Genomic DNA, 26,321 nt, shown 5'->3' with positions numbered 1-26,321 from the left:
GGGTTGCCGACCCCCGGGGTAGGAGGAAATATGATGCTATTAGGCAGGAGCTTGGCAGCATGAATTGGAAGCAGATGCTCTCAGGGAAATGCGTGGCAGAAGTGTGGGAACATGCTTCAGGGAATATTCAAGGAACATTTGCATGGCATTCCATTGAGGCAGGGAAAGGATGGTTGGATAAAAGAACCATGGTATACAAGGAAGTGGAAAATCTAGTTAAGAAGAAAAGAAAAGCTTATGAAAGGTTCAAGAAACTAGGTACAAATAGAGTTCTAGAAAATTACAAGATTGCCAGGAATGAAATTAGGAGAGTTAGAAGGGGCCATGAGAAGGCCTTGGCAGACAGGATTAAGGAAAATCCCAAGGCATTTTACAAGTATGTGAAAAGCAAGAGGATAAGCCATGTGAGAATAGGGTCAATCAGGAGCAATAGTGGAAACTTGCATGGAGTCAGAGGAGGTAGCGGAGGTATTTAATGAATACTTTGCTTTAGTATTCACCAGGGAAAGGGACCTTGGCAATTGTATGATGACTTACAGCGGACTGAAATGCTTGAGCATATAGACATTAAGGAAGAGGATGTACTAGAGCTTTTGAAAAGCATTAAGTTAGATGAGTCACCGAAACCAGATGAGATGTACCGCAGGCTACTGTGAGAAGCGAAGGAGGAGATTGCTAAGCCTTTGGCAATTATCTTTGCATCATCAATAGGGACAGGAGCAGTACCAGAGGATTAGAAGGTTACAAATATTGTTCCCTTTTTCAAGAAAAGGAGTAGAGATAACTCAGGAAATTATAGACCAGTAAGTCTTACTTCAGTGGTGGGCAAGTTGTTGGAGAAGATCCTGAGAGGCAGGATTTGTGAGCATATGGAGAGACATAATCTGATTAGGGATAGTCAGCATGGCTTGTCAAAGGGCAGGTCGTGCCTTACAAGCCTGATTGAATTCTTTGAGGATGTAACACATCACATCGATGATGGTAGAGCAGTAGGTGTCGTGTATATGGATTTCAGTCAGGCATTTGATAAAGTTCCCCATGCAAGGCTCATTCAGAAAGTAAAGAGGCATGGGATCCAAGGAGACCTTACTTTGTGGATCCAGAACTGGCTTGCCCACAGAAGGCAAAGAGTGGTTGTAGATGGTTTATATTCTGCATGGAGGTCGATGACCAATGGTGTTCCACAGGGATCTGTTCTGGGACCCCTCCTCTTCATGATTTTTATAAATGATCTGGATGAGGAAGTGCAGGGATGGGTCAGTAAATTTGCTGATGACATAAAGGTTGGAGGTGTTGTGGATAGTGTGGAGAGCTGTCAGCAGTTACAGCGGGACATTGATAAGATGCAAAACTGGGCTGAGATGTGGCAGATGGAGTTCAACCCAGATAAGTGTGAGGTGGTTCATTTTGGTAGGTCAAATATGATGGCAGAATATAGTATTAATGGTAAGACTCTTGGCAGTGTAGAGGATCAGAGGGATCTTGGGGTCCAAGTCCATAGGGCACTCAAAGTTTCTGCGCAGGTTGACTCTGTGGTTAAGAAGGTGTATGGTGTGTTGGCCTTCATCAATCATGGAATTGAATTTAGGAGCCGAGAGGTAATGTTACAGCTATATAGGACCCTGGTCAGACCCCACTTGGAGTACTGTGCTCAGTTCTGGTCGCCTCACTACAGGAAGGACATGGATATTAGAAACATAAAACACTTACAGCACAATACATAGGAAGGGGAGATTTACAGGGATGTTGCCCGGATTGGAGAGCATGCCTTGTGAGAATAGTTTGAGTGAACTCGGCCTTTTTTCCTTTGAGAAACGGGAGGATCGATGACCTGCTCAGATGATGAGAGGCATTGATCCTGTGGATAGCCAGAAGCTTTTTCCCAGGGCTGAAATGGCTAACATGAGGGGTCATAGTTTTAAGGTGCTTGGAAGTAGGTACAGAGGGGATGTCAGGGGTAAGTTTTTCACACAGAGTGGTGGGTGTGTGGAATGCACTGCCAGCGATGGTGGTAGAGGTGGATACAATAGGGTCTTTTAAAAGTCTCTTAGATGGGTACGTGGAGCTTAGAAAAATAGAGGGCTAGGTACAAGTGAAATTCTAGGCCATTTCTAGAGTAGGTTACATGGTCGGCATAATATTGTGCGCCAAAGGACCTGTAATGTGCTGTAGATTTGGAATTCCCAAAGAAGATTTACAGGTAATAATTTATTTTTTGAAGTGTAGGAGGTGTCACAGCCTGCAAGCAGGAAGCGTGCTCCCAGAAACAGCTCTAGCGTACATGACAAATGAGAAAATCTGCAGATGCTGGAAATCACAGGAATACACACAAAATGCTGGAGGAACTCAGCAGGCCAGGCAGCATCTATGGAAAAGAGTAAACAGCCAATATTTTGTGAAGGGTCTCAGCCTGAAATGTTGACTGTCGACTTTTTTATCATAGATTCTGCCCAGCCTGCTGAGTTCCTCCAGCATTTTGTGTGTACGCGACTGCTGTTTTGGTAGAGGAATAAATACTGAATGTACTGCCACACAAGTAGTGTCCCTATCATTTACGTTCATTACAAGACCTGCAGAGTTACGGTTTAAAGTCTGATCTCAGAAATGACAACCTGCAATGGTAGAGAACTGCCACAGTACTCACTGGAGTCTCAGCTAGGAATCAATACACAGGTCTTCAGCTTGAAGTTGTGATTGAGGAGTGAATGGTTTCCATGTGCTAAAGTTTGCCGACACGTATCTCAGAGGTACATCCGTACAATGTTTTCTTCTGCAGAGCTCGCCAACTGCTGAACTTGTGACCAAAGGAGAATTGTTGCTCACAGACATTCTTGGCAGTACAACAGGGCACATCAAAATAACCCGTGTACGTGATCCTGTTTTGGCTTCCTGCCTTTCACTCTAGTCTTAATTGCTCCATTGGGCCTGTGCATTGTATGCAGAGGCAGTGACACGAATTAATTGCAGGTGCTTGGCCTGGTTAATCCAGTGCTCCTGAGCCTGCAATAGTCAGCGTCCTTCACCCTGCTAACCAGGACGCGTACCCTGTGGGTCCTCTCATCTGCCTTGACTACCTGCATGTACACCAAAGGTCCTCACTTCTTCAGTGGTTCCGGGCTTGTTACCATTCATTCTGAATATTCAAGCCCTATTAGTTATTTCAAAATGCATCCGCTCACTTTTTTTCAGCATTTTACCGTTGCCCTGTCCACCTTACCAACTCATCCATGTTGCCTGAAACAGCTTTTATTTCATCTATGATCCTACTAATCACAACTCTTTTCAGAGCAGTGTTGTACCCGAGGAACCAGGGCTTGTTTGTTATACACATTAACGATTTGAACATGAGTGTTGGAGGCGTGATTAATGAATTTGCAGGTGACTCAAAATGGGTTGTGTTGTTGGTAGTAAGGAGGGTGATATGGCAAGATGGCAGAGCAAAAGTTCAATGAGCAAAGTAAATATTTATCAAAGCACATGTATGTCACCATATACAACCCAGAGATTAATTTTCTTGTGGGCATTCATTGTAAGTACAAAGAACCACGAAAGGATCAATGAAAAAACTGAACGTCACAGAGATGGACAAACAACCAGTGTGCAAAAGACAACAAACTGTGCAAATACAGAAAAGAAGAAAATAATAATTAATAAATATCAAGAATATGAGTTGTAGAATCCTTAAAAGTGAGTCTGTAGGTTGTGAATCAGTTCAGTGTTGGGGTGAGTGAGGTTATCCCCTCTGGTTCAAGAGCCTGATGGTTGAGGGGTAACAACTGTTCCTGAACTTGGGGGTGTGGGACTTGAGACTCCTATACCACCTCCTTGATGGCAGCAGCAAGAAGAGAGAATGGCCTGGGTGGTGGGGGTCCCGGACGATGGATGCTGCTTTCCTTGTGACAGTACCCCTTGTAACCGTGCTCATTGTTGGGGAGGGTTTCACCTGTGATGGACTGGGCTGTATCCACTACTTTTGAAGGTTTTTCCATTCACAGAATTGGAAGTTAATGCTGTTAAGTGTGAAGTGGTCAATTTGAAAGGACCATTAAGCATAGGGCACACAATCAATGCAGAGTCGTCAGGAATACTTGGGAACAGAGGACTACTGTGTACCTTTGTAAATTCCAGAAGGTGGCAGCATTAAGTCACAGTGTAGAATGTAGGAAGCAGGGAATTTTGGTGCAACTTGATATGTCATTCATTGGGCTGCTGTTCAATTTTTGGTTCTGCACTGCGGGATGGACGTGACTTCTGGAGAATGGAAAGGAGATTGCATGAGAGAGAGCCTCCAGTTGTGAGGAGAGACTGGTTTTCCCTACAGCAGAGAAGGCTGATGGGGACCTGGGAGATGTGTACAAAATTACGGTCAGGTATTGTCTGCCTAAGAGTGATGGAGGCAGGAGCTCTTACCTCATTGAATGATTATCTAGGTGAGCGCTTGAATCACAAAGGTATAAGAGGTTACAGGTGAAGCGTCGTAGGGCGCCACAGTGACGTAGCGGTTAGTGCAACAGTTTTGCAGTTCAGGTAATCAAAATTCATGCTTCAGCTCTGGAGTCCTTTGTAAACAAGTCTGTACATTCCTTCCCGTGTGTGAGCGGGACTTCCTCTGGATCCTCTGGGTTTCCTTCCACAATCCAAAGCTGTACGAGGAGTAGGATAACTAGTTGTCCTGTGATTAGGCTCGGGTTAAGTCAGTGGGTGGCTGGGCAGCACCGCTCAAATAGCCACCTGTACCATGGTGTATCTCTAAATAAAACAGTGCGGGCCTTTTGATCCACCGTGGCCATGCCAATTACCCACCTTAACCAGTCCAACCTCACACATACCCTTTGTGAGCCTGTCTGAATGTCTCTTAAATGGAACAGTTGTATCTGATTCCAGCAGCTCCTCAGCCAGTGTGTTCCACTGTTTAAAAATAACTCTCTCACCCCCCCCCCCCCGACCCCAGCCCCATCTCCATTGCCCTTCTCTTCCCCTGAATGGTGCTGTAGTTTGTCAGGAAATGGGTTCAGGGAGAACAGCAAGAACAAAATGAGTTACATTTGTTTTAATGTTTCTCATTTTAGGATATTTAACTGTTTATTTCACTACAAAGCACTGAAGCATCTGGCAGATGTGGTCACTAATGAAGTAAGCAATTTGTTGATTTTATTTGAGAGAGAATTGATTGGGTGGGGTGGTGTTGATTGGACCATCCTGTGAACTTTACCACTTGGCAGCAGGAGCTCTTTAAAATAACTGTCCAGTTAATCCCGTTACCTCCATGGAGTTATGGAGTTTCATATTACAGTACAGGTGGCCCCCGTTTTTCGAATGTTCACTTTATGACAGCTTGCTGTTACAAAAGACCTACATTAGTACCCGTTTTCGCTAACCAGAGGATTTTCACTTTTATGAAAAAAAGACACCTGCTTTATACGTGTGTTTACCCCGAGAAAGACTACCATGAGCGTGAAGCCTTGTGCGGGCAGTTGTGTGCGCATGCGTGTAGGTGTGTAGGCGTGTACGTGCCGATTTTTTTTTTCTCCAAATCGATTTTGGCTCATTGTCTTCCGGATTTTGATAAGTGAAACTACACCATACATATAATATTTCTACTTTATATAGGCTCTATATTTATCATATCATTCCTGCTTTTACTATATGTTTGTGTTATTTTAGGTTTTATGTGTTATTTGGTTTGATTTGGTAGGTTATTTTTTGAATCCGGGAACACTCAAAAATGTTCCCATATAAATTAATGGTAATTGCTTCTTCGCTTTACGCCATTTCAGCTTACAAGCTGTTTCATAGGAATGCTCTACCTTCGGATAACGGGGGAAACCTGTACTACCTAGTTCCATTGACCTGCACCTGGACTATACCCCTCCCATCTTTGTACATATCCAAACTTCTCTTAAATGTTGAAATCGACCCCTCATACACCACTTCCATTGGTTCCACACTCCCACCATCCTCTGGATGAAGAATTTCACCCTCATGTTCCCCTTAAACATTTCACCTTTCATCATTAGCCCATGACCTCTAAGTTCTAGCCTCACCCAACCTTAATGGGAAAAAGCCTGCTTGCATTTACCCTATCTATAATCCTCATAATTTTGTACACCTCTATCAAATCTTCCTCGATCTTCTACGTGCTAAGGAATGAAGTCCTAACCTATTCAATCTTTCCTTTATAATTCAGGTCCTCCAGTTCTTGCAACTTCCGTATAAATTTTCTCTGTACTCTTTCAACTTTGTTTACATCTTTCCTGTAGGTATGTCACTAGAATTGCACATGATGCTGAACAACATCTTATACAATTTCTGCACTTAATACTTTGACTTACGAAGGCCAGTGTGCCAAAAGCTGTTTTTACAACCCGTGACACCATTTTCAAGCGTTTATGGGTCTATATTCCTGGATCCTTCTGTCATGTTGCACTCCGTGATGCCCTGCCACTCACTGTGCAAGTCCTACCCTGGTTTGTCCTCCCAAAATACAACACCTCACACATCTGCATTAAATTGCATCTGCCGCTTTTCAGCCCATTCTTCCAGCTGATTTGATAGCCTTCCTCATTGTCTACTATGTTCCAACCTTGGTGTCATCCACAAATCTGCTTATTCAGTTTATCATATTATCATCCAGATTATTGATGTCGAACAACAACGAACCCAGCTGCAATCCCTGGGCACACTACTAGTCACAAGGTTCCAGTCAGAGAGCCAACCATCTACAATCACTCTTTGACCTCTCCCACAAAGCCAATGTCAAATCTAATTTACTTAACTCATCCTGAATGCCAAGCAACTGAACCTTCTCGACCAACCTCCCATATAGGACCTTGTCAAAGGCCTTTTTAAAGTCCATATAGACTGCATCCATTGACTTTCCTTCATCAGGTTTCCTAATAATCTCAAAAAATGATAAGATTGGTTAGATATGACATTCTGTAGACAAAGCCATGTTGATTGTCCATAATTAGGCCCTGTTTAACCAAATAATTATCTGTCCTTTCCCTTAGATACTCACAGTTTCCCTCCAGTTACTCACTACTGACACCAGGCTCACTGGCCAATGATTTCTGTGGCCCTTTTTTGCTTTTCCTGGAAAATACGTAATTGCCTTTCAAAAGCTATTTTTGAAATATCTTCCTTTTCAGTGTGCTTCAACATTTTTTAAAGTATAAAGCCATAAGATATTGGAACAGAATTAGGATACTCGGCTTATCAAGACTACTCTACCATGCGAGCATGGCTGATCTATTTTCCCTCTCCACCACTTTGTTCTTGCTTCTCCACATAACACCACTAGTCACCAGCAGCTAACCAGAAAAGTCTCTCTTTATTACCAGTCTTTGCCTCTGCCAGTCAGCCAATGTTCTCATTATTTTTCCTGGAATACCATGGCCTCTGTTCTTTTTAGCAGCCTTATGTGCGGTACCTTGTCAAAGCTTTCTGAAAATCCAAGTAAACAATATCCACTGACTCTACTTATTCTACCTGTTACTTCCTTAAAGAATTCCAACTGATTTGTCAGGCAAGATTTCCCCTTAAGGAAACCATGTTGTCTTGGGCCTATTTTATCATGTGTCTCTAAATACACTGTAACCTCATCCTTAATAATAGACTCCAACATCTGTCCAACCACTGAAGTCAAGAGAACTGGCTTATAATTTCCCGTCTTCTACCCCTCAGTCTTCCTAAAGAGTGGAGTGACATTTGCGATTTTCCAGTTCTCCAGAACAATTCCAGAATCTGGTGATTCTTGAAAGGTCATTACTAATGCCTCCACAATCTCTTCAGCTACCTCTTCCTGAACCCTGGGGTTGTAGTCCATCTGGTCCAGCAACTTATCTTCTTCTGAACATTTCAACTTCCCAAGCACCTTCTCCGTAGTGATAGCAACGGCCTCATTTCTGCCTCCTGACGCTCAAAGACTGACACAAAATACCTTTTCAGTTTATTGGCAATTTCTCTCTTCCCCATGACCACCTCTCCAGTGTCATTTTCCAACAGCTGGATGTCCACTCTTGCCTCTAACATTCTTCATACATCTGAAAAAACTTTCGGCATCCTCCTTTATAATATAGCTGAACTTATCTTTATATTTCGTCTTTTCTCTCCATATTGCTTTATTAGTTGCCTTGTGTTGTTTTTTAAAAACTTCCCAATCCTCTTGCTTCCCATTACTGTTGTGATACTGCATGCCCTCTCTATTGCTTTTATGCTGTCTTGGAGTTCCCTCTTCTGCCACGGTTGCTTCATCTTCCCTGTAGAATGCTGCTTCACTGCTTCAATGCATCTTCCAAATTTCTTCCAGGAACCTCTGCCATGGCTGCTCTACCATTATCCCTGCTCATATTCCCTTCCAATCAACTTTGGCCAGCTCCTCTCTTGGGCCTTTTGTAGTTACCTTTACTCAATTGTAATACTAATATATCCAATTTTCAAACTGCAGGATGAATTCTATCATAATATGATGACTACCTCCCAAAGGTTCCTTTACTTTAAGCTCCCTGATCAAATCTGGTTCTTTACATCACATCCAAGAGAGAATTGTCTTTTCTTAGTGGGCTCCACCACAATCGGTTCTAAAAAGCCACCGAGTAGGTTTTCTACAAATTCCATCTCTTGGGATCTGCCACCAACTTAATTTTCCTAATTAATAGAAAGCGTGTAGAGTAGGAGTGGTGAACCTCTGGCATGAGAAAGAAACTTTGTTGGCACATGACATGCAGTGTCACCCTTGACACTTTAAGCCCTACCCATAATAGAAAGATACATAACGATGATCTTTACTGCCAAATGAAGCAAAATATTATCTTTTTACAACCAGAGAGCAGTTTTCAGAGGAAACATCTCATGCTGGCTTGGCGCCAGCTAGACGGTTGCAGGCACTCATCATGGGAAACCCTTACATTTTGAAACCCTTGCAGATCTGGTTTACGCATCAGTATTTGGATAGTAAACAGTTGGGCCAATTGCCATTGGCTTTGCTCTGCTTATATTTTTCTTCTGTTTGTGAGTGAGCACTGTAAACACCGTCTGTAGTTGAGTGCCGCCATGAATATTTATTTTTCAGAGCATTAAGTGTGTGGAATACACTTCCAGAACCGGTGGTAGAGGCAGATATGGGATGTTTAAGAGACCCTTGAATAGATACATAGATGAAAGGTCTATCTGGGAGGGAAGAGTCAGATTAATCTTAGAGTGGGTTCAAAGATCGGCACAGCATCATGAGCTGAGGACCTGTTCTGTGCTATACTGTTCTATGTTCGAAGTGTCTTTCTAAAAGGTTAATATTAATTTTTGAACAGGTTTTCTGAAATTTTTTTTTCAAAGTGTTTGTTGTACTTTTATTCAGAGTGAAAACAATGAATGCACATAAGTAGGCAACAGGATTCGTCCTTTTCCCTATAAAAAAAAACGTTAGTACTGTTTCTAATTCACTAGTCAAAGATTATCTCAGCTCCAAATTACAATGGTACACGAGAGAAAATTGGAGAAGTGTATCATCACATGCTCTCTGAGAGATTTGCCAGTTCTGAATATGAAGGGCCCCCGGAGCTATTTATTTCACTGAGTTCTCCTGGAGGTGGGGAATTGTGTTCTCAAGTACAGACCAGTTGGAAGGGGAAGGGGCCAGTGAATGAGGTTGGAGCACACTCTCCCTTTCGCAGAAATTTATTCCTCCCTTTGATTCTAACCCACCTCCACTCAAAGGTAGTGTAAGCACCAAACACTTAACCCAATATTTGAGATTCCAGTCAGAAGGATTTCACGGAACGTTTTGCCTTCCGCAGGCATAGAGTGGGTGGATCCTGAAGATCCGACGGTTATTGCCGAGGCAGAGCTGCTGGGAGCAGCGGCGTCCATCGAGGCTGCTGCCAAGAAGCTGGAGCAGCTGAAACCAAGGGCCAAGCCCAGGGTGAGTAACAGGCCTTGTGCCCAAAGACTGGGCCTTCATGCCATGCACAGTAGCTGCTCAAACATGAATCTGCATAGTTTGGTGAGGATCTCCAGACTATCCAGTCAACTGGTTACCACAGTTATCCTCAGCTGTTCTCAGCCATTGCTGTCGTGCCACAGCTTGTGCTGGGGATGTGATGTTAGACATGTATCTTTCCCTCTTGGAGCTGAATAAAATGTCGATGCTTCCTGCAAGACGCTGTGTGATATGTTTGATATATTAGGTTGTTACTAAAGTCAACTATATATCAAACATATTGCTATAGTGTCCTGCCCTGTCTCCTGGGTACAGAGATTTGTCACAGCAATAAAAAGGAATAGCAATTGGATGGTTTTTGTTCTTGAGCAGAGAGAAAAAAAATTAGAGTAATTATGACTTGATTCCTGTGTAAGTAACCCAGATAAACCTGCTGGCATTGTGTGCTCAAGGTGTGGAGGGCAACAGTTTATTTGTAGAGTTTAAAGGAGAAACTATACACAAAATAGTGCTGTGACTGGGTCTATGTTATTCTGTTCTGTAGATAGCAAGCAACTTAAAGAGAAGTCAGGTTTTGATCATTTTGTGTGGAATGGCAGCATGAATTCCAGCGAATGGGCTGCTGAACAGGTTGCTCTGTGGTGCCTGGGAACCTGTGCCACAGTAATCTGCAGTGCATGGGAGTTGTCACGATTATAGGCATAGTGCATGGGAATTTGTTACACAAAGGACTGCTCTGCATGGCTCTTTCCACTGAAGTGCATGGGGCCGTGGGGCCATGGTGCATGGGGTTCTGTCCAGCGCAGGTCTGCTGTACCAAGAAGCCAGATACCGTGTGTACTGTTGTGCAGGGGAGTTTGCTGCAACGAGGAATGTTTTGCATGGAGTCCAGTGCAGTTGTAGATGCGGCGCACAGTTGATGTGCTGAGTTGTAAGGAGTTCTGTCATATCTCACTCCATTATTATGGGGGACTGTGGCAGAGGGACCCACAGCGTGCTTTGGTGCTTGGAGCCTGGCGCTGTTCACTGCGCTGTTTTGTGCAGTGTATGGAGTCTGTCAGAGCATGTACAATGCACGCTAGAGCTGGGTCAGTCCTCCAGTTCCTCTGCGCTCGGAGGGTGCGTCACAGTCGGTCTCCCTGTGCCCCATTGCGTGGGAGCCCGTGTGAGTCAATAGCGCAGTGTGCAGTTTGCATAGGGACTGTCACGCCATGCGCAGGGCTTCCTGGGAATCCAGAGAGCTGCATGTTACAGTGTCTGGGTGCCAGTGCAGCATACTGTGCCTGGTGCTCTGGCTGGAACTTGCTGAACTGATTCTGCTCTGTGACGTCTTTCCTTGTTGCCGGCTCTCTGTAATGAATTGTTCACTTCCTCTGTAGCAAGCAGATGAGACCCTGGACTTTGAGGAGCAGATTCTTGAAGCTGCTAAATCGATTGCGGCTGCCACCAGCGCGCTGGTGAAGTCTGCTTCTGCCGCTCAGCGGGAGCTGGTTGCCCAGGGAAAGGTGAGTGTGAGCTAACTTATGCTGAAGAAGCCATCCTGTTCTCCTGCAGCTGGGTGCCACAGGCTAACTGGAGTTTCTGTATCTGCCTGCAGGTGGGAGCTATCCTTGCCAATGCTGTGGATGACGGCCAGTGGTCTCAAGGTCTCATCTCTGCAGTAGGTATTCTTTTTACAGTCTTGAGGGCTGAGTATATTGAACCACTTAAATTTCATGGTACTGTTGTGGATAGATTTCTTGCTTCCATTGTGCACTATCTTCTATTAGGTTCCTACTTCAGCCTTTCCACCTATCACCTTCCAAATTCTTACTTCACCTTCCCCCCCCCCCACCTATCTTCCCCTCACTTGGTCTCACCCACCACCAGCCAGACCCTCCGCCTCACCCCCACCTTCTTATTCTGGCTTCTATGCCCTTCCTTTCCATCCTGATGGAAGTTCTCAGCCCAAATCATCAACCGTTTATTCCCCTCCACAGATGCTGCCTGACTTGCTGAGTTCTTCCAATGTTGGTTAAGGTTTCCAGTTAGATCACTACGTGGGTGAGGATGGAACCAGTGGGGGGAGGGTGGTGAGTCTCAGCAAAGAGCGGAGGAGGAATGGAAAAGGGGAACAAAGGGAGAGTGATCCTGGGTGTCCCAATGGGAGCGTGAAGGAAACTTGGGGAGTGGGTTTATCTGCAACTGGAAAATGCAGTATTCAACCCAAGGACTGTCAGCTACGACTTGGGTTCTGTGTCTCAGCTTGCTGTCGTTTACTCAGCTCCTGCCCTTTTAGATTGTCATCGAAAAGTCCCTCATCGTGTGTTTCCAGTCAGCAGTGTTGAACCAATAGTGAACTCATATCTCCTGCCAAGATGACTAACCACTGGTTGTAAGTTTTCTCTCTCTCCTTCCCTGTCTGACTCCACTCTCTCCCCCCCCCCCCACTCCCACCCTCCCCCCCAACTCCCACCCTCTCCCCCGATTCCCACCCTCCCCCCACTCCCCGCAACTCCCTTCCTCTCCCCCAACTCCCGCCCTCTCCCCCCACTCCCACCCCGTCCTCTTGTCTCCCCCCACTCCCACCCCGTCCTCTTGTCTCCCCGTACTCCCAACCCACCCTCTTGTCTCCCCCAACTCCCACCCCACCCTCTTGTCTCCCCGTACTCCCACCCCACCCTCTTGTCTCCCCCCACTCCCACCCCGTCCTCTTGTCTCCCCGTACTCCCACCCCGTCCTCTTGTCTCCCCCCACTCCCACCCCGTCCTCTTGTCTCCCCCCACTCCAACCCCGCCCTCTTGTCTCCCCCCACTCCCACCCCACCCTCTTGTCTCCCCGTACTCCCACCCCGTCCTCTTGTCTCCCTGTACTCCCACCCCGTCCTCTTGTCTCCCCCCACTCCAACCCGTCCTCTTGTCTCCCCCCACTCCCACCCCGTCCTCTTGTCTCCCCGTACTCCCACCCCACCCTCTTGTCTCCCCCCACTCCAACCCGTCCTCTTGTCTCCCCCCACTCCCACCCCACCCTCTTGTCTCCCCCCACTCCCACCCCGTCCTCTTGTCTCCCCGTACTCCCAACCCACCCTCTTGTCTCCCCCAACTCCCACCCCACCCTCTTGTCTCCCCGTACTCCCACCCCACCCTCTTGTCTCCCCCCACTCCCACCCCGTCCTCTTGTCTCCCCGTACTCCCACCCCGTCCTCTTGTCTCCCCCCACTCCCACCCCGTCCTCTTGTCTCCCCCCACTCCAACCCCGCCCTCTTGTCTCCCCCCACTCCCACCCCACCCTCTTGTCTCCCCGTACTCCCACCCCGTCCTCTTGTCTCCCTGTACTCCCACCCCGTCCTCTTGTCTCCCCCCACTCCAACCCGTCCTCTTGTCTCCCCCCACTCCCACCCCGTCCTCTTGTCTCCCCGTACTCCCACCCCACCCTCTTGTCTCCCCCCACTCCAACCCGTCCTCTTGTCTCCCCCCACTCCCACCCCACCCTCTTGTCTCCCCCCACTCCCACCCCGTCCTCCTGTCTCCCCGTACTCCCACCCCGTCCTCTTGTCTCCCCCCACTCCCACCCCGTCCTCTTGTCTCCCCGTACTCCCAACCCACCCTCTTGTCTCCCCCAACTCCCACCCCACCCTCTTGTCTCCCCGTACTCCCACCCCACCCTCTTGTCTCCCCCCACTCCCACCCCGTCCTCTTGTCTCCCCGTACTCCCACCCCGTCCTCTTGTCTCCCCCCACTCCCACCCCGTCCTCTTGTCTCCCCCCACTCCAACCCCGCCCTCTTGTCTCCCCCCACTCCCACCCCACCCTCTTGTCTCCCCGTACTCCCACCCCGTCCTCTTGTCTCCCTGTACTCCCACCCCGTCCTCTTGTCTCCCCCCACTCCAACCCGTCCTCTTGTCTCCCCCCACTCCCACCCCGTCCTCTTGTCTCCCCGTACTCCCACCCCACCCTCTTGTCTCCCCCCACTCCAACCCGTCCTCTTGTCTCCCCCCACTCCCACCCCACCCTCTTGTCTCCCCCCACTCCCACCCCGTCCTCTTGTCTCCCCGTACTCCCAACCCACCCTCTTGTCTCCCCCAACTCCCACCCCACCCTCTTGTCTCCCCGTACTCCCACCCCACCCTCTTGTCTCCCCCCACTCCCACCCCGTCCTCTTGTCTCCCCGTACTCCCACCCCGTCCTCTTGTCTCCCCCCACTCCCACCCCGTCCTCTTGTCTCCCCCCACTCCAACCCCGCCCTCTTGTCTCCCCCCACTCCCACCCCACCCTCTTGTCTCCCCGTACTCCCACCCCGTCCTCTTGTCTCCCTGTACTCCCACCCCGTCCTCTTGTCTCCCCCCACTCCAACCCGTCCTCTTGTCTCCCCCCACTCCCACCCCGTCCTCTTGTCTCCCCGTACTCCCACCCCACCCTCTTGTCTCCCCCCACTCCAACCCGTCCTCTTGTCTCCCCCCACTCCCACCCCACCCTCTTGTCTCCCCCCACTCCCACCCCGTCCTCTTGTCTCCCCGTACTCCCACCCCGTCCTCTTGTCTCCCCCCACTCCCACCCCGTCCTCTTGTCTCCCCGTACTCCCATCCCACCCGCTTGTCTCCCCGTACTCCCACCCCACCCTCTTGTCTCCCCCCACTCCCACCCCACCCTCTTGTCTCCCCCCACTCCCACCCCGCCCTCTTGTCTCCCCCCACTCCCACCCCGTCCTCTTGTCTCCCCGTACTCCCACCCCGTCCTCTTGTCTCCCCCCACTCCCACCCCGTCCTCTTGTCGCCCCGTACTCCCATCCCACCCGCTTGTCTCCCCCCACTCCCACCCCGCCCTCTTGTCTCCCCCCCACTCCCACCCCGTCCTCTTGTCTCCCCCCCACTCCCACCCCGTCCTCTTGTCTCCCCCCACTCCCACCCCGTCCTCTTGTCTCCCCCCACTCCCACCCCGTCCTCTTGTCTCCCCCCACTCCCACCCCGCCCTCTTGTCTCCCCCCCACTCCCACCCCGTCCTCTTGTCTCCCCCCACTCCCACCCCGTCCTCTTGTCTCCCCCCACTCCCACCCCGTCCTCTTGTCTCCCCCCACTCCCACCCCGTCCTCTTGTCTCCCCGTACTCCCACCCCGTCCTCTTGTCTCCCCCCACTCCCACCCCGCCCTCTTGTCTCCCCCCACTCCCACCCCGCCCTCTTGTCTCCCCGTACTCCCACCCCGTCCTCTTGTCTCCCCCCACTCCCACCCCGCCCTCTTGTCTCCCCCCACTCCCACCCCGTCCTCTTGTCTCCCCCCACTCCCACCCCGTCCTCTTGTCTCCCCCCACTCCAACCCCGCCCTCTTGTCTCCCCCCACTCCCACCCCGCCCTCTTGTCTCCCCGTACTCCCACCCCGTCCTCTTGTCTCCCCCCACTCCCACCCCGCCCTCTTGTCTCCCCCCACTCCCACCCCGTCCTCTTGTCTCCCCCCACTCCCACCCCGTCCTCTTGTCTCCCCCCACTCCCACCCCGTCCTCTTGTCTCCCCCCACTCCAACCCCGTCCTCTTGTCTCCCCCCACTCCCACCCCACCCTCTTGTCTCCCCCCACTCCCACCCCGCCCTCTTGTCTCCCCCCACTCCCACCCCGTCCTCTTGTCTCCCCCCACTCCCACCCCACCCTCTTGTCTCCCCCCACTCCCACCCCGCCCTCTTGTCTCCCCCCACTCCCACCCCGTCCTCTTGTCTCCCCCCCACTCCCACCCCGTCCTCTTGTCTCCCCCCACTCCCACCCCGCCCTCTTGTCTCCCCCCCAGGCCCGGATGGTGGCTGCTGCAACAAGCAACCTGTGTGAGGCAGCCAACGCCTGTGTACAGGGTCACGCCAGCGAGGAGAAGCTCATCTCATCGGCCAAGCAGGTGGCCGCCTCGACCGCGCAGCTGCTGGTGGCCTGTAAGGTGAAGGCGGACTCGGACTCCGAGGCGATGCAGCGGCTCCAGGTAAGTCTCATCGCTTCATTCGGCCCAGGGCCCTCCCAGCTCACCCAGTGATTCATCTCCACACGTCAGCAGTTCGTAGTTCCATTTAATATCAGAGAACCCTCGAAAACTGAAGGGTACCCCGCAGAATGCGACAGTAGAAATGTTAGAACCCCAAAGCCCCCCCACTCCCTCCCTCCCACGCACAAGCATCAATCCTCCTCCAACAGCACCCTCCACCCACCACAGCCCCCAATAAAAACTAATCAATCATCCAACAATTCAACATACCACAGGCTCTCTAATAAAGACACAGAGAGGTGTCACACAGGGAACACTAACGAGACAAAAACAACACTGATCTGAGGTATTAAACTCTGCCACTTTTCCAAGTTCTCTCACTCAGTAATCGGCAACAAACTCTTCCCCACCAACGAGAGAGAGAGCAGTCGGAATACAGAGCCCTCTGACAGCCGATCCGATATTCCGTTTTCTCCCGCAATGTTTCAGTGGGTGGCTCCGGCATAGCATCGGCTTGTCCCCAGGGCCACAGAGCCTCGGAACCCCAGAGCCGCGTGCTTGGGTTATTGAAAAGCGACGGTTGGCAAGCCCCAAGAGCGGATACCGTCACCACAGAGAACCGGAGTTTGAGTGCAGCTGTGGGAAGTCCAACCATCTTGAAAAGGAAAAAGAGAGCCATTAAAAGTAGAAGTTAAGCTGTTTCCACAGATGAGGTCGAAGAAGCCGCTGTCTAGTGCCATTGTGAATATTACTCCTCCTTTGGCCCTTTATCTCTTCCACCTATCCCTTCTAACTTCATCCCACCTTCCCCCTCACATAATCTCACCTACTTCCTGCCAGCTCGTACTCCTCCTCTCCCCTGCTACTTGTTCTGGCTTCTGCCCCTTCCTTTCCAGTTCTGATGAAGGGTCTCGATCCAGAACACTGACTGCCATAGATGCAGCTGGACCTGCAGAGTATCTCCAGCATTTTGTGTGTGGTGCTCACCTCCCAAAGTGATGCTTCTGATGAGTGTGAGACCCAGTGACGATGGAATGAGACACGTCTGAGTGAATAGGAGGGGAACCTGCAGTTGGTGGTGTGCCCCTCAGCCTACAGTCCATATCCCTTTTGCTCCTGGGGGCTTCTGGGTTTAGGAGGTACTGGATTGGTCAGGAATATATAAAATCTAGGTAGTGCATGTGGCAGTTGTAGCGATGAGGGAGGGGTGAGAGTGTGGTGTGACCTGGATGGTGCGCTGTGTTTGGAGCTGCGTTTGTCCGGACCGCTGGAGAGTGTTCTGCTGTGTAGGTGATGCAACGCTTCAGGGTGTTTTCATCTGAGAGACTCACCTTCAGCTTTCGATACTGTTCCTAAGTGAGGTTCTTCTGACCACCGGGGATGGGTGTAGCTTCACCAGGGAGAAATAACATCAACTAATCTTGCAGAATTCTAAAGGGTGGCTTAACTGAGATGTTGAAGACAAAACAAATGGCAGTTCCTTTGATAATGGTTATTTTGTGGATGGACTGTTTCCAATATTGATGGGAGTTTAAGACGAGACAATGAGGCTAATTGAAATCGAGCTGCAGTGTTAGGGACGGTACCTGGAACCTTCTTTACACAAGATACGTTTCCTGGCACACTGACCATAAGCTGTTACACCTGTGACTATGAGCATTTAGGAATTCTACTCTTCCCCAGGTAATATGATGGTTGTGGCAGGAAAGCAGAATTTTTCAGAACTAAGACTGGTCTGGTTGTTGAGCTAGGGGAGCTGAGCTGAAAGGGAAGACACTTTTGGCCAAGAAAACACTGGGATGTCTTGGATTTACCAGCAGGAGTCCAGTTCTTAAATCAACCCGTGCGGAAGTTGGCATGCTTCCCTCCAGTACTTGAGGGATGGCCGCTAGCTGCACATGATTGCACATTGCTTTCTGCTGGGTGAGTGTAGGCTGGGATGTATTATGGCTCGGTGTGAATTGAAGAGATGACTGTCTCTACGTCGGTCAGAGTCTGGATTGTGTAGATGGTTCTGTGTTCTAGCAGAGGTTGAGAGAGGATGTGAGTAGGACACATCTACTTCTTCTCTGAGTATCCCCATAATCTAGTCTTCACAACCGTCTAGGGTCGAATATTCAAGACAGATGCTCTGCAGCAAGCCCTGGACACTAACGTTGTAAATAACTGTCCCCTAATCGTTTAACCAAGTGCCTCCTTCAAGACTCCTGGCAGTAGAAACATCTCAACGAGCTCACACTCATTCTTCTAAACTTCAGAGAATATTGATCAAATTTCTTTTGTCGACTGATAGTCCTCACCCAGGAATTAGCCTCATCAATCTGTTTTGGGCCATCTCCAATGCCCAGTACTTCCTCATTGCCATAGAGTATGGAATGGAAACAGGCCCTTTGGCCCATCTTGTCCATGCCAGCCAAGCAGTGTTACTAAGCTAGTCCCACTTGTCTGCAAAAGATCCCTATCCTTTTAAGCTTTTCCTATCCATGTACTTTTCTAAATGTCTTTTAAATGTTCTAGTTGTACCAGCCACTTTCACTGCCTCTGGCAGCTTGTTTCATGTACCCCCCCCACCCTTTGTGTGGAGAAGTTTTCCCTTTAAACCTTTCTCCCGTCAGACCCCTTTTAAACCTTCCCCACTTAATTCCAACATGTGTCCTCTAGTTTTAAACTCTACTACCCTGGGAAAAAGACTGTGACCATCCAGCTATAACTGTGCACCGTTGTCCAGGTGTGGCCTCACTATCACCCATAAAGTAATAATGATACTTCCCAATTTCTAATCAACAATCTTCTTGCAACAAAGGCCTGTGTGCCATTTGTCTCCCCAGTCACTGCCTGTTCTGAGTGGACATCCCTCTATTCTCAGGTTGTGCCTTCTGGTTGTAAACTCACCCACCATAGGAAACATACTCTCCACATCTACTCTGTCCAGGCTTTTCAATGTTGATAAGTATCATTGAGATTCCTCCCCCCCCCCCCCCCCATTCTTCTAAACTCCAGCGAGTACAGGTCCAGACCCATCTAATGCTCCCCATATGTTAACCCTTTCATTCCTGGAATCATTCTCATGAACCTCCTCTGGACCCTCTCCAATGCCAGCACATTATTTCCTAGATGAGGGGCCCAAAACTGCCCCAATACTCTACAAGTGCGGTCTGACATCAGCATTACACCGACTTTCATATTCTAGCCCTCCTGAAATGAATGCTATCACTGCATTTGCCTTCCTCACCACTGACTCAACTTGCAAGTTGACCTTTAGGAAATACTGCACATGGACTCCCAAGTCCCCTTATTTTTAAAATTTTCTCCCCATTTAGAAGTTAGTCTGTGCCATCGTGCATGGCCATACACTTCCCTACACTGTATTCCATCTCCTACTTCTTTGCCCATTTGCCCCAATCAGTCCAAGTCCTTCTGCAAACTCCCTGCTTTCTCTGCCCCTCCACCTATTGTCCACGAGCTTAGCCACAAAACCATTATTTCATCTCAATTGTTGACATAACGTGAAAAGAAGTCCCGATAATGGCTCCTGCAGAACGCCACTAGTCTCCAGCAGCCAACCAGAATAGGCCCCCTTTATTCTGACTTTTTGCCTCCTGCCAGTCAGCCAATCATCTATCCACGCTAGTATCTTTCATGTAATACCATGGCCTCTTATATAGTTAAGCAGCCTCATGTGAGGCACTTTGTCAAAGGCATCCTGAAAATCCAAGTACACAACATCCACTGACTCTCCCTTGTCTATTATGCCTGTTATTTCCTCAAAGAATTCTAACAGATTTGTCAGGCAAGATTTCCTTAAAGAAACCATGCTGACTTTGGCCAATGTTATTAAGTGCCACAAAGTACCCTGAAACTTGTTCTTTAGTAATGGTCTCCATCATCTTCCCAGTCACTGAAATCTGTCTAACTGGCCTACAATTTCCTCTTTTCTGCCTCCCTCCCTTCTTAGAGTGAATTTCTCCAGACCTCTGGAACCATTTCAGAATTTACTGATTCATGAAGGATCATTAGTAATACTTTCGCAATCTCTTCAACGACCTCTTTCAGAAACCTGGGGTATAGTCCACCCTTTCCAGGTTTCGTAACTACAACGAGCAGGTACACAGACGTAGCTAATAAAGTGGCTACTGAGTGTATACCCTCCATTATTTTATGACCCTCAAGAAGGTTTCCCCTCAGCCTCCTACATTCTAGTGAGAATAAGCAACCTCCCCTTTTAACTCCTTTCCGGACACATCCTGCGGGATTTCTTCTTCACGCTCTCTGTTGCCACCACATCATCCCAGAAGTGCGATGGGCCGAGCCCATCTAAGTGCAGTCTGACCAAAGTTTTGTAAAGCTGTAACATCACAACCCAACTCTTACCCTTAATCCCTTGGTTTATAAGGCAGACATCCTAAATCCTCCTTTACCCAGCCACTTCCAGCCTACGATGGACTTGCTCCTTAAGGTCTCTGTGCATCAGCCTCCCTGCGATCCCTACCATTCACTCTCTGTATACTACCAGAACATGACTTTACATGCCAGCTTTCTTTCAGATTTTATTTCTAAATCATTAATGATTTAGTCCCTGGTTCTTGTGAAATTCCTAATCTACTGGTCTTTCAATAGCCCTTACCATTTTTCTTTGTCTTTGCATTGATATTGTCTTTGATTAACTACCCCCCACATACCTTTGTTAACCACAGATCATTCACCCTTCTCCCTGTGATCAAGGGGGTAGATATCTGCTGAGCTATAGAAATACCTGCCACTGTTCATTTATTGGCCTTACCCTGATTCTATTTACCCCATCCATGCTAGACATCTCTACAGTCACACCTTCAACGGACCCTGGATGTTTGTCCTCAAACTGTTTGTGGAATTTCCCCATCTTGTGATCTTTCATCAACCCTGCTTCAAAGCAGCCTGTCCTTGTAGAGTACTGTTGTAAGGAATGATGTGTGGCAATACTGATATTAGCCCAAGAAGTTAGTGGAGCCAGTTGGTTCTCATGGCAGAGGCACTGATAAGAACCTGATTGTTTTGTTTGCAGACAGCAGGGAATGCTGTGAAGCGGGCGTCAGACAACCTCGTCAGAGCAGCTCAAAAGGCGGCGTTCGACAAACCCGATGAGGAAAATATTGTCGTCAAGACACGATTTGTGGGTGGAATTGCTCAGGTTCGTATCAGGAATTGCAACAGGGAGCAGTGGGCAGTGCATGGGTTTGCACCGGGATTTGCTTCACACACAGGTGTTCCAAGGTTCTTGCTTCACAATGTCCTGATTATTTTGCCCTCAGCCCCTGTAGTAGTGACTTCAGAGCAAGACATTTCACTGGGTCTTCCTGCAGCAATGCTTTGATCTTAAAAATCTCCTCCTTGTTCCACATGGCTTTGCCTCTGACCTTTTCCTGGCCTGTGGCCTCCAAGACAACTGTCCCTTTGGTTGTTTAGTCTTCCCGGTTTATAAATGTTCCACCCATTGTGGTAGTGGTGGGTCAAATTTCCTTCCTAATCTATACTGCCTCATCGATCAAGTCTACACACATTTCGTTCCAATCTGTGGCTGCTTGTCAAATTATGTTTTGTGATGAAAGTTCAGTAAAGGTGGAGCTTGAATTAGAACATCCCTGTGCCCTAACTAACAAAGGCTGGCATCCTTTGCTAACCACACTATCTACCTGATCTGCTACCTCCAAGAATCTTCGGACTTGCACACTAATATCCATCTGTTCCTCAATTTTCCCTAGGATCCTAGTGTATGTCCTAGCCTCATATTAATGCTCCCAAAGGATTCACCTCACATTAGGTTAATCACCTCAGGATTAAACTTCATCTGCCATTTTTCAGCTCCTATCAATCAGCCAATTACCCTAAGACCACCATTCTCCACTGTCAACGACCTACCAGTTTTCATGCTATTACTGATTCTGCCTCCCACATCCACATCTAGATCATTAACGTATATTACAAACAGCAAGAATTTCAGCATTGGTCCCCATGGAGCACTGCTAGTTACACCACATCCAATCAGTAAAACCCTGTCTCCTATTGCCAAGGCAGGTTTGGATCCAATTTGCCAAATTGCCCTAGATTCCATGTACCCTATTCTGTAGGACCAGTCTCCCATGTGAGACCTGGTCGAAGGCCTTGCTGAAGACCACATGCATCACATCTACTGCACTGCCCTGATCCAGTACACTTCAGAAAGTTCAGACTGATTTGTGAGACAGGACCTGTCCCTGACAAACCCGTGGTGACTGTCTCTGATTAGACCCTGCCATCAGTAAGCTTACAGGTCTGTAATTGCCAAGTTTCTCCCCGCTGCGCTTCTGGAAACAGGGGCTTCATTTTGCCTGCTCACTTATGCCTATGAGGATTTAAACAACCTCAGCAATCTCCTCCTTGTCTGCCACAGCAGCCTGATGTTGTGGCTTGCAAGTATTTTGCAATAAAGTGGAGGTAACTTGATGCAGGTGACGTGCTTGTCTTGTGTGCAGATCATCGCTGCCCAGGAGGAAATGCTGAGGAAGGAGAAAGAGCTGGAAGAAGCTCGAAAGAAACTCGCACAAATCCGCCAACAACAGTACAAGTTCCTGCCTTCAGAGCTGCGTGAAGAAGAGAGCTAAATGATGGACACTGTCAACCAAACACATGTTGTATCACAAGGATCTCAATACTTTCAGAATTTGAGCCATTGGGAACCTGATGGTTTGTACACTGAGGAGATGGAACATTGCATTACCTAGGATTTATCCAATTATAGATTGTAGCCCAGAATATGGTAGTTTAGTATTGACTTCCTGTACTCCCAAGGCTTGCATGCACTAAATACAAATCAGGGAAGTCTACAGAGCAAGATTAATATGGCCAGACCGCATGTTATAGTGTGCGGCAGAAAGCAATTTGTGTACAGAAAGTGTTACTGAAGTGTGAGTCTGCCCTACTAGACTAAAGTAGGAAGACAGAAAAACTGTGGATTCTCCAGGCATTGATAAAGAGAAGAGATTGGCAGCTGAGCAGAGGAATCTGTGCGTTACTGCGGAACTGATCAATGCTTTTTCACTACTGATTGTCTGCCGATCTGAGAGTGATGCTTAGAAGTTAATCTGCTTCCTCCAGGAACTGAGGCAGCCCACCTAAACGTTCCTGCATTTACTTTGGCTGTTTTATTCTATGTTGTTCTATGATTCAGACGATATTCTATGATTCAAATAGTTGAGAAGTGGTTTGTGCACAGTTCTGTTATTTGCTCCCTTGAATCCTGTTATTCACTTTTCAGTATCTGATTTTGGAAAGCAATTAAACTGTTCAAAGGAATTCCACCCTGTGTTCCCAAAGCTACGCTCAGTAAAGAGTCTTAAACACAGGAAGCGTAGAAAAGCACCATCCTTCAAGGAGACAAGAAATCATTACAATTCCTTATTCTTGGTCTGCTTTAAGGTGGTGGATTCCCTAACATGTTCATCTGTCACCTGTTGTGTTTCCTGTATTAGCTAGAGGGTTGCTCATAGTGTGTCTTTGCTTAGTCTTTCTGTTGGCTGCAGTATACTGTGCTATAACTAGTAGGAGTTAACCCACTGAAATCAACCACTGAAATCCCCCAGCTGAATGTATGCCTGCTGTGCCCATATAAGTAGTGTTCCCAAAGTCTTAATACAGGAGGGATTCCCTTACCTCTACAACACGTCACTGCCCTCAACTCGCCTTGTATGGTACAGTCAGCAAACTCCGTCTGCTGCTGCAAACAGATTTTTTTTTAATTTGGAAATTGCATTCCACAAGCCTGCATCAAGATTCATTGTAATTTTTCTGTATGACAGCCCTGCGTCTCCCAGCTTGGGCCTGTCACCTGGAGCGTTGTCTGTAAACTGGTATCGGAAAGTCAACAGACCCACTTGTTTTGATAGGTAGCTGAGAAATCCGATTTAAAAGAATAAACTTTAATGTACTGAAATTATTCAATTGAATCTAATATTGGCCTGTAATTTGAATTGTTTTTAAGGTGCTCTGTCTGAAACAAAGTAAGAGGCAGACGCAAGGTAGACGTTTTTTTACAAGTTGTTGGCTTGCCAGCTTTGGTATCATCAGACTGTCATTGAAGCATCACATATATAAATCTACCGTGACAGAATGTATGTAACATAAAGTGCTAATTTATCGGCCACAAAAACTATTTTTTGTATTCACGGAAATAAAAGGTTTCAAAGGAAATCAGGTGTTGTGGGATTTTTTGCACCCTTGCACAGGGGACAGTCCTGGATTTCACCCTCCACTGATCTCGGGCAATTTCTTGTCTGTGTCCATCCTCCAGCCCGTTACCTGGGTCTCCCAGTCCTGCATCAGTCAGCATTTAAACTTTTAAAGTCATCAATCAACACAGCAAAGATGCAGGCCCTTCGGCCCAGTAAGTTCATGCCAGCCACAGTGTCCACCCAGCTAATCCTGTGTTGGGCCCCGTTTCCCTCTAAGCCTTGCCCCTCTGTGTACCTATCAACAGTTGTATAAATGTTACTATTCTATCTGCCTCGACCATTCCCTCTGGCAGCTGTTCCATATAGGTACTGCCTTCTGCGTGGGAAAAATTTGCCCCTCAGGTACCTTTCATCCCCCTCTCACTATAAATCTATGCCCCTAAGCTTTGGACTTCTCCACCCTGGAGAAAAACTGGTGCCATCTAACTTATGTCTGCCTCTCAAATGTGAACAGTTCTATCAGGTCACCCGTCTTTCTCCTGCATACCAAGGAATAAAGCATTGGCCTGAGCAACCTTTCCCTATTACTCCAGCCCTGTAGTCCTGACAACATTCTTGTAAGTCTCTGCACTCTTTCCAATTTAATAACATCTTCTCTGGAGTGGGATGATCAAGCAACTCTTCAAGTGTGGCCTCACCAGTGACTTGTACAACTGCAACTTGATGTCCGAACTGTGCTACTCAATGGCCTGACTGACGAAGGCCAGCATGCTAAATGCCTTCTTTTTAACCTCCCTGTCTACCTGTGACACTGCTTTCAATCAATTCGAATTGTGTGCTTTTATTTCTACCTCCCTCTGTTCCAGTACATTCCTTAATACTCCATCTTTACTATCTCCCTAAAGCAGCCCACTGTCCCCTCAGGCTTCAAGGTAAGGCTGTAAGACAATGGAGCAGAATTGAGGCCATTCGGCCTGTCGAGTCTGCTCCGCCATGTAATCATGGCTGATCCATTTCCCTCTCATTCCTATTCCCCTGTCTTCTCCCCATGACCTTCCACACCCTGACTTATATGTCAACCTGCACTTTAAATACACTCAACAGCCACGTCTGGCAACAAACTCCACAGATTCACCACCTATGTTACCTCTAAGCTGTCCGTGCGCACTCCAGTTTTTCAACCAGCGCTCTAAGGAAATTAATGTGCGCACAAAAGGTTAGTTACCTGAAATAATGTAGTAATTATTAATTATACTTATTGAAAATAATCTTTTAGCTAAATGTTCCTGTTAACTAGTTAACAGAATATGTATGTTATTTTGTTGATACTCTGTACAGGTTTAAGCCAAATACTTTGTAAACCTACATAAACTGTGCCATGTGTGCAATCAGTGTGCACATACTTGTGTCACAGGAAAAAATATGCACCACTGAAGATTTTTGTGCATGCTGACTACTAAAAATTAGAGGGAACATTGATCACCACCCTCTGGCGAAATAAATCCCTCTTCGTCTCTGTTCTAAATGGATGTCCCTCTATTTTGAAGCTGTGCCCTCTGGTCTTGGACCTGCCCACTATAGGAATCATCCCCTCAACATCCACTCTATCAAGGCCTTTCAACATTCAATAAGTTTCAATGAGATACCCACACCACCACCCCCCACCATTCTTCTAAATTTCAGTGAGTACAGGCCTGGAGCCATCAAACACTCTTATCTTTCAAACCAGGAATCCTTTTCTGTGAACCACATTTAACCCTCTCCAATGTCAGCACATCCTTTCTCAGATAAGTGGCCAATGGAAAAAGAGAAGGAGGGGAAGGGAAATTACCGGAAGTTGGAGAAATGGATGTTAATGTCGTCAGGCTGGAGGCTACCCAGCTGGAATAAGAGGTGTTGTTCCTCCAACCTGAGTTTGGCCTCATTGTGACAATAGAGGAGGCCATGGACAGATGTGTCACTATGGCAATCAGAATTTGAATTGAAATAGGTTCGCCTCTGGGAGATCCTGCCCTTTGCAGCAGACAGAGCAAAGGTAGATAATGAAGTGGTCCCTCGACCTGCATCTGGTCTCACTGACGTAGAGGAGGCCACACCGGGAGCACCAGATAACCCCAACGGACTTTCAGGTGAACTTTCACCTCACCTGGAAGGACTGAGACCCTGATTTGTGGTGATGGAAAAGGTGTAGGGATGGGTGTAGCACATGTCATGCTTGAAGGGACAATACCAGGAGGGAGCTATGGAAGTCACACAGAAAGCTGTGGGAATG

General features: G+C 47.8%; 1 protein-coding gene across 5 annotated transcripts in view; it reads left to right on the top strand.

Annotated features, from left to right (window-relative positions):
* tln2b (talin 2b) overlaps positions 1-24,082 on the top strand; it is a 352,925-nt gene extending 328,843 nt beyond the window's left edge. For all 5 annotated transcript variants that reach the window (XM_059945979.1, XM_059945982.1, XM_059945978.1 and 2 more), the window contains exons 53-58: positions 9,792-9,916; positions 11,314-11,439; positions 11,532-11,594; positions 15,684-15,866; positions 20,908-21,033; positions 22,355-24,082. In XM_059945979.1, the coding sequence (XP_059801962.1) occupies positions 9,792-9,916; positions 11,314-11,439; positions 11,532-11,594; positions 15,684-15,866; positions 20,908-21,033; positions 22,355-22,483 (752 nt within the window). In that variant the 3' untranslated portion in view covers positions 22,484-24,082. The remainder of the gene's footprint in view (positions 1-9,791; positions 9,917-11,313; positions 11,440-11,531; positions 11,595-15,683; positions 15,867-20,907; positions 21,034-22,354) is intronic.
* The last annotated feature ends 2,239 nt before the right edge of the window (positions 24,083-26,321 follow it).

Source organism: Hypanus sabinus, chromosome 21, assembly GCF_030144855.1.
Source record: "Hypanus sabinus isolate sHypSab1 chromosome 21, sHypSab1.hap1, whole genome shotgun sequence".
Taxonomy (NCBI): Eukaryota; Metazoa; Chordata; class Chondrichthyes; order Myliobatiformes; family Dasyatidae; genus Hypanus; species Hypanus sabinus.
Note: the sequence above shows the minus strand (reverse complement) of the source record. Positions and strands in the feature narration are given on the sequence as shown.